We start from the raw sequence: 17,404 nt of genomic DNA, 5'->3' as shown, positions 1-17,404 counted from the left end.
CCCTCCCTTTTGCTACTGCTTCTGGTGGGATCTAAGGTTCTACTGAGCTTGAATGATGGGAGATGGCTCTGATGCTTTCCTGGAGCTGGGAGCCCCAAAAACTGCAGCCTGGTTTTATCACCACATGTACATTCTGCTTTCCTATCTCTTCTCTTGCTGACAACCCCTTTGATCATCAGCCCTGCACACAAACAAGGTTATCCCCAGTTCAGATCACATTAGTGTAGTTCTGCTTCCATTACTTTTCCCTGCGAGCCTGTTCTGTGGGAGTGTGTGTGTGTGTAAGGGGGGCATTGAACAATCTAAAAGCTCAAAGTAGTCTTTATTTCATAATGGAAAGGGCCCAAGCCAAGGGATTCTTTAGCCCCAGTGGTTGTGTAAAGCTTGATCCTATGTAGTTTCCACATAGCTAGAACATTTCCACGGAAGGTGGGAAAATCCATGGTTCTCCAGTGACATCTTGATGCACAGAAGATGCTGATTTTTGTTAATTAAGTGCTGTTTTTTATCAGTGCCTCTGGTAGGGAAGAGGATGCTCTGTAGTGTCTCAGAGGCCTGAAGGGTTAGGTCTGGGCATTTTCATCCCTTGTCCAGGGAGAGTTCATGGTACATGTACATCCATCCAATGGTTTGTGTAAGTAAAAGTCAGATTAATCAGGGGCTTAGAAATCTCTAAGAAAAGGCATTGTCAAAGCAACATAACTGTGTGTCTGGTATGTAGAGCTGGATGAACAATGAACTGCTGTTGAAAGAATGAGTGAATCAGTGCAGGCAACTGTGTGGCAGGATAGGAGAGATCAATGTACAGAATGGAAGCTGATAATAAGAAAACAACTTTATTTAATTTTTATATTTGGTAGAAGTCATATAATGGTAAACCAAGTAAAGGAAATTTAAACCCTAAAACTAGGGTTTGAGGAAGATAAAAAGCCAGGCTCTTGATTTTAGGAGTTGCTCAGTGCTTGAATGGTTCCCCACACCTTTCCAAGGGGTCCAGAGTGGTTTTCCTACCTAGTTCATGAGCTGAGTTTGACACATGTGCGTGTGTTGAGGGTGGAAGCACAGACAGCTCTGGTGCAGCTCGGGTTTGTACTGAAGGTGCAACCCTGCCCAGGAACTGAAGGAGAACAGTGATGGCCTAGTGGCACAGCTGGGACACTGATCCTGTTTTACAGAGGGACTCCTGGAAGTTGGAAAGGAAAGGAAGCACATCTGTTGGCACAAGAGCAAAGTCTGACCTGTTACTGCCGCTTACGCCAGTGGGAAGCAGCTCCAGCGTGGTTCTGCTGTGGGATGAAGTGACTGGCGCTGGGTGTGAGTCTCCAGCAAACCCTGCGAGGGGGCGGCCCCCTCCCTCCCTCTGTCCCAAACTCCCACGTGCAGGTGCAGTTTGGCACACTTACCTGCTGCAGGATATTTCCCAGTCTGTCTTGAAGGGCAATTTGTGTGTTAATTTTACTGTCAGTCAGCACTCAAGTGACTTGACTTGTCTGCAGTGTGGACTTGTTTCACCCTGTGATCCCAACCAAAAAATCAAGACCGAGCTTAAAACACTTTCAGAACACACTGAAGTGGCTGTGGAAGCTCCGAGCTGGTTCACGTCTGCCGAGTGTCCTGATTGTGTGGTAAAGCCATGTCAAACACGTGTGTACTTCAAAATTCCCGTGGTCTCCTCCCCCAGCCAAGCCCATGCCTGCAATGAAAGTGACTTCCTGCAGTCTCCCACGCAGCACATCACCTGTGAGCTCTGCACTGCTCATTTCCTATAAACTCGAGAGGTATTTTGGTAGTCCTGGGGTTTAGTAATTTTGCAATTTGTTTGTGGGTGTTTGGGCTTCCGTGTCTGTCTGATGCTGCAGCCTCACAGAGGTTTGGGGGATGCTGCTCCATGTGTCATCTTGCTGCTTTTATTTTTTTGTTGGTTTTTACCTTTTCCTCTCCAAAGCAGTTGCATGTTGTAAACACCAGAGCTGTGGTTGATAAACTTCATGAGAGGAAATTTGTGTTAGTAAGTTTTATGTCGGCTGCTGGCTTGTTAAATACTGCCTGGGTGGTTTCAGATGTGTCCACTGCGCCCTGACACTCTTCGTGAATTTACCTTTCCTCAGATTCCTCAGCTGTGTTCCCTCCTATTACTGATGTCATGCCTATATTCTCTGCATGGGATCCAGTAAAATTGAGGGTTTATTTCTGTCCTAGTGCGTGGACTCGTCCCGTGTGCACATCAGCTCTGCCTCTTTGGTAAAAATACACATTAATTACCTTCACACTAATTACTGCAAGGGGAAAACCCTAAGGAGGGGAGAGCAGCCTGTAGCTTTCCTGCAGAGTAAAGAATAATGAACTGAGGCAAAGGGCACAGGGGAAGTTGTGGACTTGCCTTCATCTAAAAAGTGGAATTTCGTCTCATGATTATTTTCCTCCACCACTTTTCCTGCCCAGTGATGAAGAGGTCTGGGCATTGTATGATAGGTTCATTGCATGTGTGACTCTAAGGAAGTGATTCGTACCAATGGATTCATCTTTTCTGATTGCTCCCCAGGAAATTATTCCACACCTCAAAATTAATGGGGGATTATGGAGCAATTGTGGAGTCTTTGCTGCTTGTGCTGGTCTGAACCAGAGGCAGGAGTCAGTGTGGAATGGCTCCATGTGTGTTTCATTCCTAATTTCCTAATTTTACTTTCACCTTAAAAAAATATTCCACAGAGCAGAAATACCTGTGACAAGGGGAGTAGACTTGAGTTCCCTGGGAACTGTGTGGAACAGCTTTGTGTTTGGACCTATGGAAATCCATCCTTGGGCATGTTCTTGGTGCCTTGGGGCCTGTGTTGTGTGACAGTGGCGCTTCCCTTCCTCTGGCACGGTCTGAGAAGTCCAAGGCACCGCTTGCTGTGCAGAGTTTGTTTATCTGCAGCCTGAAAGCAGCAGCTGTGGTGGCCCCACAGCTCGGTGGGCACAGCCCATGGGGAGCAGGCACAGCCCATGGGGAGCAGCAGCTCGTCCCACAGCTGGGCTCTCCCCTGTTTTGTGCCTGGCTGTGCCTCACATTGTCACAGCCAGCCCTGAGGTCCCCATCCAGCGTGCAGGAAAGGAAAGGAAGGAAAGTTCCCTTCCTCCTTTTGGGAAGAGGCAGCAGCGTGTACCTGCCTTGCTCCTGAAACCGGTGCTTGAGGGCTGTGGGAGGTGTGGCTGGCGGGAGGAAGAATTGTTACAGCAAGGTGTGGGTGGGGGAATGTGGAAGTATTCTAGCAAGAAGATGTTTTGGGGTATGTTGCAGCAGGAAGGGTGAGACCCGGGAGTGTCTTACTGTAGAATGTGGGTAGCTGCAGCCCAGTGTTGATGAGGAGGGTTCTGTGGGGGCCTGGGTACCTGCTGAGGTTGGTTCTGTGGGTTTACATCCCTGTAAAACACAAAATTCTGTCTCACCGTGGCTTGCCCTGGCTCTGAGGGATACACAAGTTGTACAGGAAGCTAGTTTGTCAAGTGTAGATTGATTAACTTGAACTTCAGGCTACCAGACCTACAAGTCTGAACCCTACCATGGTATGAGATTTCTAACACTAATGTGTCTGCCCACCAGAATGAGAGTCTGAGATTATGCTGAGGCTTTAAAAATGGACAATTATATTGGAGAATGTTGGGGTTTTTGTTTGAAGACTGCTGCAGTGAAAGACAAAGAGTATATCTCGAACAGCTCCAGTAGTGTAAACCCTGCCAAAAAGGAGTGATGCTGCATTCAGCTATTCATAAATGGTAAATGACCCAGAGAAAAGGGAATTGTAATTACTTACACACGTGGGGTCAAGATAGCGCAAACAAGGTTAGAGCCTGGAGAACTCTGTTCAGTTTCCCAAGGCAAAGGGGAAGAGGGAAGTCAGGTGGTGCAAAAGTACCCATCTATGCAGAGCTTGCCTCATGTAAGAACTGCCACACTGCATCAGATCTGAGCTCCAACAAGTCGAGCATTCTGAATTTAGCAATAGGAAGGGGAGAGACTTGGTAAATGATGTATTAGAGGTGGTGAAAGTCCAGAATTATTCTTCCTTTGGTATATTCACTCCAGGTTCTGTTGGAAAAATCCTGCATCCTCTAAATCAGGGAGTTTGGAAAGACAAGGTGTTGAGCTTGAACTGACATTGTAGTGCTCATGGCTTAGAGAGGTACTTCATATTCTCTGGGATGTGGTGCCAGATAGAAATCCTCAGCAGAAGGAAGCAGCTCAGCCATTGCTGTGTCTGTCTCTGCTGGTCAGTAGAGTTGTAGTTTGCTGATTTAGGCTGAGGTGGCAGATACAGCAGAGACTTGCTGTTTTTATTGTTGATGAGCAGAAAACAAGGCCAGTTTGTTTTGCTTTATTCAAATTTGTAACCCCTGCCTCCTCCCCCTTGCTCCCCTCCCTGCTAAGGCCCGGGGGGGTGTGGTTTGTGGTCTCTCTATCCGGTGGCTGGGTGATGCAGCCTGTGTGCTGAGGAAGCAGGACAGATAAAACATAGCTCATATTTCTGGGAATCCTGACCTCACTGCTGACAGGGAAGTGGTGTGTTCCCAGGACCTGGCAGATAAGATGCTGGGCTCCTTGTGCTGAAGCCCAGGGCTGGCTCATGAGGAGCTGCCAGCAGGACTTTGTGGTTTGGGAATTAGCAGCACTTCGCTCAGCTTCTTTCAAAGTCTCTACACCCACAGCTGCAAAGCTGTATTTAAAGTTGTGAATGGGGAAATTTTGTGCTGGTTTCATGGGCTGAGGGTAAGGGACACAGACTTGCTCAGGGCACGTGCAGGGCTGGGTTTGGAGCCGTGGCCGTGGAGCACCTTCCAGGCTGTACCACTGGGATGTTCCTCTGCTGACCTGGTGGAAAAATTCTGGTGAGAGGGAATTGAGGTGAGCTGGTTTCCCTGCTGAGGTGGTTGGAGAGAATTAGAGCCACTTCCCTGTCTCTTGCTGGGACCCAGTGCCAACAGTTCCAGAGTCTCCCAGCACGTGGGGACACCACACTCTGCCACTTGTCATCTGTGCAGGAAACTGGAGATTTTATTGCTGTAGTATTTTGCTTGTGGGCAAGTGGATGGAGACTTTGTTACAGGCCTTTTTGAGAAAGGAAATGTCTGACAGGCTTCTGGTGAATGCCTTTTGTTTCATCCTGTGTTTGAAAACAGCAGTTTGTACCTGATAGCGTTCAGCTTCTTGTTCTTGTCTTTGCATTCCTTGGGTGTACTGAAAATAAATTGCAGCACCCTGCCAAGGGATAGGCTGCAGATGGAATTAACAAACCTATTCTGATTGCCTCAGCCTTCAACTTCATTTTTCTGTACTTGCAGAGGGGGGATGTACAGCAGAGTATTATTTGTTTGTGTGTATAAAAATGCATGCATACTTGGAACCAGCAACAACTCTTTCTCCCTCTTGCAGACTGGAACTGAGCTCTGGAAAAACAAAGTGGAGCTTGGAGCATGTGGCCTGAGGATTGCCTTACACAGCCAGGGGTAGGAACTTACTGTTTGTCTTGGCTGCTTGGTCACAGATGAGCCATTGGGACAAGTGTCTCTGTTCTCCAGAGAAGATAATTCTCCTATTTCTTAGTCAAATGCAGATGTAGATGTTAATTCTGGCCTAGAAGAGATTAAGAGAGGGTTGCATTGAAATAGAAGCAAATGCTGTAGTTACATGTGGCTCAAAGGCACTGGAGTGGAATTTTTACTAAGGTCCATGTTTTCCTGAGCTATAAGGCTGTGCTGACCTTCCTTTCTTTGGGTTCTTTTGCACATTAATTTCCTACAGAGTCCAGCACAGAACTGAGCAAACAATGTGTAGTCAACATCAACAGATTGTTTTCCCTTTTCTTGCAGGTGGTAGCTAAGCAGTGAGCAGGATGCCCCCAGGCATTTACTGCCCTACGGAATTCTGGTCCAAGGGGGAAAACCAAAACATCCAGGTGGACTTTTTGCTGCCCACAGGCATATACTTAAACCTCTCTGTGCCCTGCAATGCCAGCCTGGGCACCATCAAGCAGGTAACAGCCTTGTACCAGCTGTTAGTGACAGGTCTGTGCTACAGCCAGAGGCCCATCTGCTCCAGAGTTTTGCCTCCAATAGCAGGCACTTAGGATGAGAGTGAAAAAAGGGGTGTGAAGTCATGTGAAAGTGCTATCTACAGGGAGAGAAGGATCTTTGGGAACCGGATAGTGTTGACAAGACTTGAGAAGCTCTTGGCTCCTGTCACAGATTTCTTGTTACTGGGGGCAAGTTACTTAACCCAATTTTGCTTCCAGTGTCAGTAATTGCTCTGTTTCACACGGCCAGAGGCAGCAGGTGCTTACTGTGAGGTATTCAGGTGGGGGTTATTTAAATGCTCAGGTTGAGGGATTTACATTGCTTGAAACAAAAGGCAAGCGTGAAGAAAGGAAGTCAGTTAAAGGCACCTGCAAATAAACCTACCCAGCCGTTCAGCACGAGCTGGAGCCACCAGACTTGGCTGAGGAGCAGCCTGGGATTGCAGGTCCAGGAGTGCTGTGAGGAGCTTGGGCTGTGCTCTGCCTTTGCTGTGTGCTCAGGGAGAGGTGGTGGGTGGCAGCAGCAGAGTGAGGGCAGGGGCAGGCTGGGGCGGCGCGGGAGGCTCACGGTGTGCGCTGCCCCGCAGGTGCTGTGGAAGCACGCGCAGTATGAGCCGCTGTTCCACATGCTCAGCGACCCCGAGGCCTACGTGTTCACCTGCATCAACCAGACGGCCGAGCAGCAGGAGCTGGAGGACGAGCAGCGCCGCCTCTGTGACATCCAGCCCTTCCTGCCCGTCCTGCGCCTCGTGGCTCGCGAGGGAGACAGGGTCAAGAAGGTCATCAACTCCCAGATCAGCCTGCTCATTGGGAAAGGTCAGTTCACTGGTCACGGCAGGCATGCTGGCTGTGGGTGGAACGTGCTCCTGTCCCAAACAGCCTGGCTGCCTGTGGGACAGTGCTGGAGCCCTGCTTGTGCGCTGGGACGTCAGCAGGTTTGGTCTCCAGTGGATGCAGAGAGGGAACACTATGTGTGCAGACCCAGGGAAGGTGATGCTTCCTGCTGGCAGAGCACTGGGGTGTTGAGTCAGTGCAGTTCTACATCATAAATAAGTGACTGCTGGTAGCTTGGCTGACTCTGCCTTTGGCCACATGTTAAATACGTGTTCAGGGAGTCTCGAGACTCTTTCACAGACGTTTGAGGAAAAGGCTTGTTTCCCCCAAAGGCTGCAGATGCTTATTTTGCCTTCCTCTCTTACTCTCCACTCAGGTTTGCACGAGTTTGACTCTGTGCAGGATCCAGAGGTGAGTGATTTCCGCACCAAAATGTGCCAGTTCTGCGAGGAGAAAGCAGCAAAGCGGCAGCAGCTCAGCTGGGCGGCGTGGATGGAGTACAACTTCCCCCTGCAGCTGGAGCCCATGGCCAAGGGCCTCGGGACTGGCTCTTTGCAAATCCCCACCAAGAACATTTTTGTCAACATCAAGTTCCAGTCTGGCGGGGTAAAGCACAAGGTTTTCTGTCACAGTGTTTGATGGTTTGTGCTTTTCCTTTGGAAGCCTCTGTGTGTTTGCAGACAGAATAATGTGTGCCTGGACAGTGTTTCCATGTGTTCAGTGTTCATTTTCATTCTCCAGATTCCTTTGCATGCAGTGGTGGTTGGGAGGGAGACTGAGCCTCCAACCGAGGGAGCTGTTCTCCCTCCTGAACATGCACTGGGTGTGCTGGTTAGCTGGAAGCTGAGGTTGCTGCACGTACATGGGGTGGAAAGCTTTTTGGATTTGGGTAGGAAAGGAGCATAGAATCCAGTACTTGACTTTCCTTTGGAAGCTCAAGAGCCTGCCTCAGCTCATGCTCAGCAAACACTGCTTGCAGGCACTGGTCTGTGCTGCCCATGGGCCCTGTTCTTGCCTCGTACCCTCGGTTCGTGTTTTGCATGTTGTGCCTGGGCATGGAGCAGGGTCACCCTCACGGGAGAAGGGCCTTCCAGAGCAGTGTGTTTGAGCACGGTGACCCTTACAGCCTCTGCCTGCTGGTGGAATGACAGTGGGAAGGTTTTTAGTGACTGGCAACCACGTGAACTGGTGATTCTGCTTAAACTGAAGTTCCTGATTTCCAGCCTCGTGCTTGCACTGCTGAAACTTGCTCCTGCCCAGTTTAGCAAACATCCCTAGTTATCATTGGCTAATGTGTGTGTGATTGCACCTTCCTATCCTGCTCCTCACTTCCATGTTCCCTGTCTGTGCCATTTCAGCCCTTTGCTGGTATCTGACAGTTTGCTGTGTTGTTGGGATTGCAGGAGAGCTTCACGTTCCAGATCTCCCCCTGGGAGTTCCCCATCACCTTGATGAGCTATGCTATTAAGAAACAGGCTACTGTGTTCCGCCACGAGACCGTGCAGAAGCCAGAGGACTACACCCTGCAGGTGAACGGGAAATGTGAATATCTCTATGGGAACTACCCCCTCTACCAGTTCCAGGTGAGTGTCGTGTCTTTATCAGTGAGTCTGTTCCCACATGGCCTTCCCTTGCTGGGGGTGTGGGCTGGGACATGTTGTCACGGAGACAGTGCTGTTTACAGGAGTGCAGCACATCAGTGACAGGACCTGGATGCTGCTTAGGGCAAAGGGTATTTCCAGCAACCTAGAAAATCCCTATGTTTGGGGGGCCAGTGATCTAAGCCTGTCCCTGGGTGCTGAGTGCTGTGTAAATACATTTAGAGGCTGTGGTTCTGGAAGTATCTGCTTGCTTGTATGGTGAGCTGAGGGTTCTCCTCTTGAAAATTGGGCAAGCAATCCTGAGTCATGTGCTCCTCTGGCAGGGCAAACTGCTGCTGAGAGTGCTGAATCCTCCTCAGTGTTTTCCCTTAATGCAGCCATTTGAGTCCATTGATGAAATGCCAGCTATAAAAGGCACTTCATATTCTCAGTTCTGGCAACATGAGCCCAGCGAGTTGCAGGTTTATAAAGCAAGAGGAGATAATTGAGAACTGGAATTCGATTGTTGCTGGGTCCTTCCCTGACTCCCTGCACGGGTTCCTGCCTGGGCTGGTGCTGGTTGGCGCGGTGGCTCTGGCCAGGCCCGGGTGGCTCTGGCCGGGTGGCCCTGGCTGACCCTGTCCCCTCTCAGCACATCCGCAGCTGCCTGCAGCGGGGCCTGACCCCCCACCTGACCATGGTGCACTCCTCTGCCATCATTGCCATGAGGGACGAGCAGACCAACTGCATCGCCAGCCCCCCAAAGGCGGCCTCCAAGCCCCCTCCACTCCCCAAGAAAAAGGTAAAAGGGGACCCCTGGGGTCACCCTGGGCTCGTTTGTTGGTGGACGTGCTGATCTTGGCTGGGAACAGCAAGTGGGTTCTCCCTGCCCTTCTCAGGACAGGTTCCTAGCTGGGGTCTAAGATGGGAATTCCCAGCCAGCCTTCCAGCCCCTCCACAGCTTCCCTGGTTGTCCCAGGCCTCTTGCTCTTTTCTGTGGGAGCAAAAAGCATGGAATGGGAGATGAGTTCTGGTGCTGGCTTGAGAGGCCTTTGTTGCATCTATTTCTGATTAGAACCCTTTTTTCTTTCCAGCCGAACTATGGCTCTCTCTGGTCCTTAGAGCAGCCTTTCTACATCGAGCTGGTGCAAGGCAGCAAGGTCAATGCAGATGAGAGAATGAAGGTGGGTACTGGCTCACTCTGGGGGTTTGTACTTTGGCTTTCCCAGTCACATCCCTCTCGTTTGTGTGGGGAGGACAGTGGTGGCTGACAGCATGATCTCACCTGCTCCTGTGGGGCTTCATTCAGCCTTTGGGCAGTTTCTGAACTGCAGCACAACAGGAATGGGGAGGGAAGTGGCCGGCCAGCAGCCCAGCATTAGAAAAGCTGCTGCACAGCAGACAGAGCTGCTGCCCTGAGGTAATGGCATTGTACAGTGCTGGGCAGGGAAGCTGAGCAGCAGAGCAGGGGAAACCCAGCTCTGAGGAGAGAGTGATGGGAGAGGTGGTGACTGGCAAAGGGAAGGCAGAAAGCAGGAGGCAGCAGAGCCCTGGGATGTGCAGGGTGTTTGCCATGAAGGGGGAGCAGGAAAATGAGGAGAAGGGGAACAGCTGCTCTTTGGGAAAGGAAGGAAACTGGGCAAGAATGTGTTGCATTATTCAATATGCAAGTCTGCATGAAGTGAGAAGGTAACAATGCACCTACTGAAGCAGAGTAAAGAGAGAGAGAAGGGAACTGGATCTCAATGGATCAGGAAAGAGATGGGAGCAGGACACCCTGTTCAGGGGAGCGGCTGCCCTGTCCCATTCCTCTTCCAGTGATGTGTCTTCAGCGAACAAGGCAAGCCCCTGTGGATTCATGGTGTCCTCTTATTTTTCCTGCCCTCAGCTGGTGGTGCAGGCAGGTCTGTTCCATGGCAATGAGATGCTGTGCAAGACAGTGTCGAGCTCGGAGGTGAACGTGTGCTCGGAGCCGGTGTGGAAGCAGCGGCTGGGGGGCCGCACACAACTCTGCTGACATGGTGTCCTCTTATTTTTCCTGCCCTCAGCTGGTGGTGCAGGCAGGTCTGTTCCATGGCAATGAGATGCTGTGCAAGACAGTGTCGAGCTCGGAGGTGAACGTGTGCTCGGAGCCGGTGTGGAAGCAGCGGCTGGACTTCGACATCAACATCTGTGACCTGCCCCGCATGGCCCGGCTCTGCTTCGCCCTCTATGCCGTCATCGAGAAGGCCAAGAAGGCTCGTTCCACCAAGAAGAAGTCCAAGAAAGCTGTAAGTGAAGCCAGCCTGGGGCTGAGCCAGGCAGGCCAGGGCTGCAGAGCACAGGACATGATTCTGAACCAAGTGCCCTTTGCTTTCAGAGAGCTTTATGTTAACAAAAGCTTACAGAGTAATGGCCAGTAACTTCTTCAACAGGAACAGGAAGCTGAGGAGTGGCTGCCTGTGAGAAAGGCTGTTTATATGTAATTTCTTCTCAAGAAAAACCATTAAGAAACATACCCAGCATCTGACTGGACCTAAAGAGGAATCACTTGTGTTGGTGTCCCTGTTTCACTGTTCCGCAACTTCCTTGTTTTGTAGTTGAGGTTAAACCACCACCTGTGTTGCATTTTCTTTCTAACAAGGTCTTTCCTGCAAATCCCCAGTGCAGCAAATTACCAGCCAGGGAAGGGGAATAAACTGAGGAATGTTAACACTGGTTATGGCAAAGCTTTAGACAACGTAAAGTGAAAGTGCAGATTCTTCAAGGTTAGTGTTCAGGTGTTGCAAACTGAGCATAGAAAGTGTTAAATCACTTTGGAAGCTCTTGATTTGAGCATCTTAATCAGAGGTAGTGATATTTCTCACTTTCCTCAGCTCTATTCCAGAACTTCTAGCCCATTAACGATTTAGTAACTAAAAGGAGATCCAAGTGCAGCCTGTAATTAATTGAATTGCTGGTTTCCCAGAGCTGTAACTTAAGCCTCAAGCTCTTCGCATGTGAGACTTTTCTTTATGAGCAGCAAAGGCATTTGTTCCTCTGCAAATTATTGTTTCTGTGACCACAAAGACACTGTTCTCGTGCCTTAAGGAGAGGATTACTCATGCCATCTGTACTAGAGTGCAGAGGAATGAGGCACTGATGAGTGTGATAGAGAAGATTTCAGTTCTGCTCACTCCTCCTCACTGTTGGGAGGTTCACTGAGCGTTGTTGTGCTGACATCAGTGGAGTTCTCAGGGTTACTGTGCAGTCATGTCTGGGAGCAACAGCCAGCTCATGAATCCTGCTTGTGGGGACCAATTTCTGGGTTGAAGACTTCAGACTGGAAACATTTTGAGGCCAGGACCAGGATTAACAGTTTTATTGTTGGGTTTCTTTTTTATTTAAGAATAGCAGAACCCCAGCTCCTGCTGGAGGTTTTTGTTGGACAGAAGATCTGATTCATCCACAGGCTGGATGTTTGTGGTCACACTGGAATAATTTTCTGTTTTGAAGCAGTCAGAAGGAAATCTTGCTGTTCTGATTGACAAAACACAACCAGTCTGTTTAGCTGAGTTGTTAAGAGGATCTTATTCATGTGTGTTCTGGTGCTGGGGAAAGGTGGATGCATTCTGATGAACTTTTAGTATAAAATCACAACATTCACTAGAGCTGAGCACTGCAAAAGAATTTTTCCCCGTGGTGAGCTACAGCTCTGAGTGAAGAAGCCAGAAATCATTTCAAATGGTTGGTAAGGGCAGGTTACAGTCAGAATGCACTCTGATATTTCGTTTGTTTGTTTTGATTGTTAATTTTTTTCCTTACTCGGAGGTTAATTCCATATATGTTGTTTTTATGCAGACTGTCCAGAGCAGATAGGTGGGACTAAATCATTTACTACCACAAAATCAGGCATGTTTGCAGGCTGACTGGATGAGTCAGAGGGTTAATGTCACCCAGAGGGTTGGCTTTCAGTGTTTCTCTAAATCAAGCAGGAGATGTCTGTCTTCAGAATGCTGGATCCTTGTTTTTCTGGACCTTATCCACCAGAAATCTTGCCTTGTGTTTTGGCAGGCTTTCAGCTGTGGTTAGATGTCATTTACACTGTTAGAAAAGGTTATTGCTGGCAGTGGTGTTTTGTTTGGCTTTTCCCTGTGATCTGGAAGTTGATGTGTCAAACGGGATTTTACTGAAGGTACTTGGAGTAATCAAATCAGCTCCAAGGTTTGCGAGAGGCTGCTTGGAAGTGACTCATTTTGTCACGTTAGAGGGAAATGGGGTCTCTGTTACCTCCACCAAGTGCCTGACCTGTGGGGTAAGGCTGCATTGTCTGGTATGCCCCAGTGGAACCAGATGTCTCACTGTGGTTCCTTCAAACGTGACACTGTTTGTGGCTGCATCGGTGCAGAATCTCTGCCACGTAACCCCTTTTACACTCAGTTTCTGTGCTTGAGCCTTGGTGTGATCTGAGCTCTGAGTGCTGTTGTATGAGGTAAAGTGTTCCATTTGGGGAACCTGGAAAGCTTAGGTCACTCATGGAATGTGTGTCTGCTCTGGGGCTGGGAGCTGGGTGAGGGCAGGGGACAAGTTCTTTGTCTTGGCCATGTCCTGGTCACTTCACTTGCTGGAGTCTCCCTCCTCCAAAATGAGTCTGGGTTGGATTTGTGGGGTTTATTTTGGGGGTGTGGCAGGGGATTGGCAGCATAAAGTTTGATTTCTATAGATAGTGTTTATTATTGTACAAAGGAGCCAAGCCTTTTTTTCCTATTATGAGCTATTTCTAGCATCCTTTGTTTCGTTTTCCAAAGTCGTTCCTACTCCACGTTCCCTGTTTCAAAATTAAAGTTCTTCTCCTTCCCCTCAAACTGTGAAATATATGAAGTATGTCACAGCTTCCTAAAATACTGAGTGTACAGTAGTAAGGCCTTATTGGAAACTTAGAGATTCTTCAGCTATGCCAAATATCAGGTGGTGAAGTTTTAGGCACATTTGTGGGGAGTGTTTGGTGCCATTTAGCACTACACAAAAGACCCCAGGTTTTGGCAAATGCCCGATGCCATCTTGTACTCTTAATTTAGAGAGCTCAGCAGGTCAGCAGACAGGATGTCCCTTTGCAAGGGGATCTCTCTCGTTAGTCCTTCTGTTCCCCTGCTCCAGCTGGGCAGGTGCAGCTCCCCACGAGCGCTGTCTTCCCGCAGGACTGTCCCATCGCCTGGGTCAATGTGATGCTCTTCGACTACAAGGACCAGCTGAAAACGGGGGAGTGCTGCCTGCACATGTGGTCCTCCTTCCCAGGTATGGCAGGAGAGGGAGCTGCTGTCCTTTGGCATCCTTAGTCTGCACCAGCAAGTGGAGTGGTCACTGCTCTGTCCTGTGATGGCAGCTGGAGCCCTGCCAAGACAGGGCTTTGTTGAGCTTGGCTTTGCACATGTGACCTGAGAGGTGGCCACTCACCTAAGGATGTCACATGCCCCTCACTGGGGAGAGCTCAGGAAGGTGAAGTGCTTGCGGCCAGGCAGTGCCCAGGGACGGTCTCTGCTCTGCTTTCTGCACCAAAGCTTCGCAAGATTTGGGCTCATGGGTTTTATGTACTTTGTTTTTCAGATGAGAAAGGGGAACTTCTGAACCCCATGGGCACAGTGCAGTGCAACCCCAACACGGAGAGTGCAGCAGCCTTGGTCATCTGCTTCCCCAGCGTGGCAGCACATCCTGTGTATTACCCGTCCTTTGAGCAGGTGGGGCACAGGGACACTTTTCTGGGAGGCACAGGAATTCCCTCACTGTCCCTTCCAGTAGGGAAGCTCTGGGGCAGCCATTGACAGGGACTGGCTGCAAGCAAACTTGATGAATAGATATTGTTGGACCTTTGAGTGAAAACTTTTCCAAGCTGTGAATTACTGAGGTAAAGCTGCTCTCATAGATGAGCACTTGTTTAAAAAATGGGTTTAACTGAGCTGCCTTCAAACTGCATTAGGCTCTGTAGGAAGGAAGAGGAATAAAGGGGAAATGAGTGAAAGTAGGCAGCTCCCTCCCTTTCAGCAGAGTGGTAACATGCTGTGTGGGGTGGAGATTTTCCATCTGTCACTGCAACTGGCCAGACAACTGGAAGAAGAAATGTGCCTGTTACAGGGAAGAAAGGGGATCTGCTCTGCCAGAGACATGTCTGTGCTCCCAACGAGGCAGGGGTGGCTCAGAGGCTGGAACAGGCTGTGCCAGGGAGAAGGGGGAGCCCAAGCAGAGGTGGCAAGTGGCTGATCTCCAATGCAGCACAAATGCCTGAAGTGATGGTGAGCTGCAATTACAGAGGAACTGAGGAGCCTTTCTCAGACTCTTTATTTGTGTCCCAGCTGCTGGAGTTGGGGAGGAATGGAGAACAACCCCGAGCTGCACCAGAAGATTCTGAGGAGGTGAGTCTTCTGGCATCCGTTTTCAGCTGCCTGCAAGCCTGGTTTCATGGACCAAGTTGTTTCCACCTTATGCCCCACCCCCAGCATTTTTCACCAAACTGGGTCATGCCCCAGTCCTGCAGGGTCTCCCTGAGCTGAGCAAGTCCTGTGGTTGGGACTGAGCCCTGTGTCTGCTCTTTCCTGTGCTTGCTGTGAGCAGAAGTTGCAGCTGAAGGAGATCCTGGAGCGGAGGAGCCACACGGAGCTGTACGAGCACGAGAAGGACCTGGTATGGAAGATGAGATACGACATCCGTGACCAGTACCCACAGGCTCTGGCCAAGCTGCTCATCATCACCAAATGGAACAAGCATGAGGATGTTGCCCAGGTGAGGATGTTGGGGCTGGCAGCCAGGGCTCCCTTTCTGATCCATCTTTCAGTGTCCACATTCCTGTGCTGTGTTTGGGAGCCCAGCTGAGCAGGGGATGTTTCACAGTTTTCTCAGGGAAGTTCCCAGCTGGTACCAGCTGAGGTCTCATTCTTCTGGGCTCTGTTTGGCTCTGTGGGCTGTCCCAGATTCATTACTGGCCAGCAAGGTCTTGTTTATCCCTTCAAGAAACTGGAGGCAAAAAAAAAAAATCTGTTTAATTAATGGGAAAAAAGAGATCTGGATTGAATATTCTTAAATGGTAGTGAGAGATCAGCACAAGCCACCTCAAGGGATCAGTTTTTGACCTGGTATCTGCAAACTTGCTGTGAGGCATCTATAAATAGTGACCCCCTCATAAGGAGCTGCTCTTTCATCAGTAGAACTTCAGATTCACATCCATTGTCATAAAAACCTTGTTCCTTCTTTCTGCTATTTTCTTTTTGGTCATTCCAGATGATTTCCCTGCTTCAGACCTGGCCAGAGTTGCCTGTCCTGAATGCCTTGGAGCTGCTGGATTTCAGCTTTCCTGACCGTTATGTTGGTTCCTTTGCTATCAACTCCCTGAAGAAGCTGACGTAAGTGTTGGCCCCCGGGGAGAGGCAGCGCCCTTTCTATTTCTGCTCAGGGCTGTGAACAAGAGTGACAGCCTTGTCTTTACAAAGGGCTGTTACAAGTACACTTGTGGCACTGAAGATAAGGTTGTCTTTCATGTTTCCTTTCTGTCCACAGGGATGATGATGTGTTCCAGTACCTGCTGCAGCTTGTCCAGGTGCTCAAGTATGAATCCTACTTAGACTGTGAATTAACCAAGTTCCTGCTGGAAAGGGCATTATCCAACCGCAAGATCGGCCACTTCCTCTTCTGGCACCTGAGGTGAAGAGCAAATGTTTTAGGCTTTTTCTCAGTAATCAAGTGAAACCAGCATTTACTGGGTCCTTCATTGCTCTGTGAAGTGGGAACTGCTGCTTTTTACCTTGGGTGACTCAATAAGAATTATTCCAGGATGACACAGTATAGTTTTTTTGTTCATTTATTTTTGTCTTTTGTCATTGTAGTGGTGGTGTTTGGGTTAGGTTCTGTTTTTAGAATTTATATATATTTGTGAATATATACACACATGCATGTGAGCTGGAATTTGCTTTGGGTTTCCATGGCCCTGTGCCAGCTCTGAGCCATAAGCTCTGAACTGTTCTTGCTCCCCAAGTGATGTTCTCAAAGGAGGAGTTGGTGACTGAGTCACCCAGAAAGATGTCTCATCACCTCAAGCAATGGTTTTCCTCCATCACCTTCTGGGCTGGGGATATTTATTTTCCTTCCCCATTACAAAGAATCTAAACAGCAGCCAAATATTCTGGTGTGTCCCCCCCTCCTGGTGCTGGTGTGAATGGGAGCATGAGTCACTCCCTGCAGTGAGTCAGCACTGCTTTAACCTCCCTCCTTCCCTGCCTCCCTCCCCAGGTCAGAAATGCACGTTCCTGCCGTTTCCCTGAGGTTTGGCCTGATCCTGGAAGCGTACTGCCGGGGCAGCACCCACCACATGAAGGTGCTGATGAAGCAGGTACAAATTGCTTTGGGCCAGAAGGTTGCCTTCCCTCTTGCTTGGGGCTGGTTCTCAGCTGTTGGCTTTCCCAAATTAATGTCACCAGTAATAAATACAAGAAAAGCCTCGTAAAGGGCTGTGTTGGTTTTGGCGTGTCCTGGAGATCCCCAGCACGTGTGGCCTTGCTCGTCCTTTACTCACCCACACAGGCTGCAGTCTGTGTCTAGAATGCTTTGAAATGGTCAGAGCACTGCTGTTGTGAGGTCAGATGGGTGAGGTGCTGTTCGCTGGGAGCTGATCGCAGTTGGCTGATTCAGAGCAGGGGACTTCCTTTCAGTTGCTGTGTGCAGGTACTCCTGGCATTTTCCCACTCTGAAACCTCTCTTACCTGTCAAGGGTCACTGTACCAAATTCAGAAGTGAGAGACTCATCTCTAGACAAAGTTGTAGCCAAGCTGTGCCCATGAGCCAGTGCTGGTTCTTTTCAAGACTGAGCAGCACTTTTGCACAACCAGAACTCCCCAGAAGCACTGAAGGACAGGCTGGGCTCTAGGTCTCATCCTCACTTTTCTAGCCAGTGCACCTCACTTCTTCCTTTGGTGCATGATAATGTGCTTTATTCCTGCT

The 17,404-nt window shown here is 49.4% G+C and overlaps 1 protein-coding gene across 1 annotated transcript in view; it reads left to right on the top strand.

Annotated features, from left to right (window-relative positions):
• Positions 1–15: 15 nt before the first annotated feature.
• The window catches only part of PIK3CD (phosphatidylinositol-4,5-bisphosphate 3-kinase catalytic subunit delta), a 23,781-nt gene continuing 6,392 nt past the window's right edge, over positions 16–17,404 (top strand). Inside the window, exons 1-16 of the mRNA XM_017744050.1 lie at positions 16–1,778; positions 5,411–5,484; positions 5,848–6,011; positions 6,638–6,866; positions 7,261–7,490; positions 8,288–8,467; positions 9,117–9,266; positions 9,559–9,648; positions 10,513–10,734; positions 13,621–13,717; positions 14,027–14,157; positions 14,770–14,829; positions 15,029–15,196; positions 15,692–15,813; positions 15,968–16,111; positions 16,697–16,796. Of these exons, the coding sequence (XP_017599539.1) occupies positions 5,871–6,011; positions 6,638–6,866; positions 7,261–7,490; positions 8,288–8,467; positions 9,117–9,266; positions 9,559–9,648; positions 10,513–10,734; positions 13,621–13,717; positions 14,027–14,157; positions 14,770–14,829; positions 15,029–15,196; positions 15,692–15,813; positions 15,968–16,111; positions 16,697–16,796 (2,064 nt within the window). The 5' untranslated portion in view covers positions 16–1,778; positions 5,411–5,484; positions 5,848–5,870. The remainder of the gene's footprint in view (positions 1,779–5,410; positions 5,485–5,847; positions 6,012–6,637; positions 6,867–7,260; positions 7,491–8,287; positions 8,468–9,116; positions 9,267–9,558; positions 9,649–10,512; positions 10,735–13,620; positions 13,718–14,026; positions 14,158–14,769; positions 14,830–15,028; positions 15,197–15,691; positions 15,814–15,967; positions 16,112–16,696; positions 16,797–17,404) is intronic.

The sequence above is a fragment of the Corvus brachyrhynchos genome, unplaced genomic scaffold (assembly GCF_000691975.1).
Source record: "Corvus brachyrhynchos isolate BGI_N302 unplaced genomic scaffold, ASM69197v1 scaffold68, whole genome shotgun sequence".
NCBI classification, from domain to species: domain Eukaryota; kingdom Metazoa; phylum Chordata; class Aves; order Passeriformes; family Corvidae; genus Corvus; species Corvus brachyrhynchos.
Note: the sequence above shows the minus strand (reverse complement) of the source record. Positions and strands in the feature narration are given on the sequence as shown.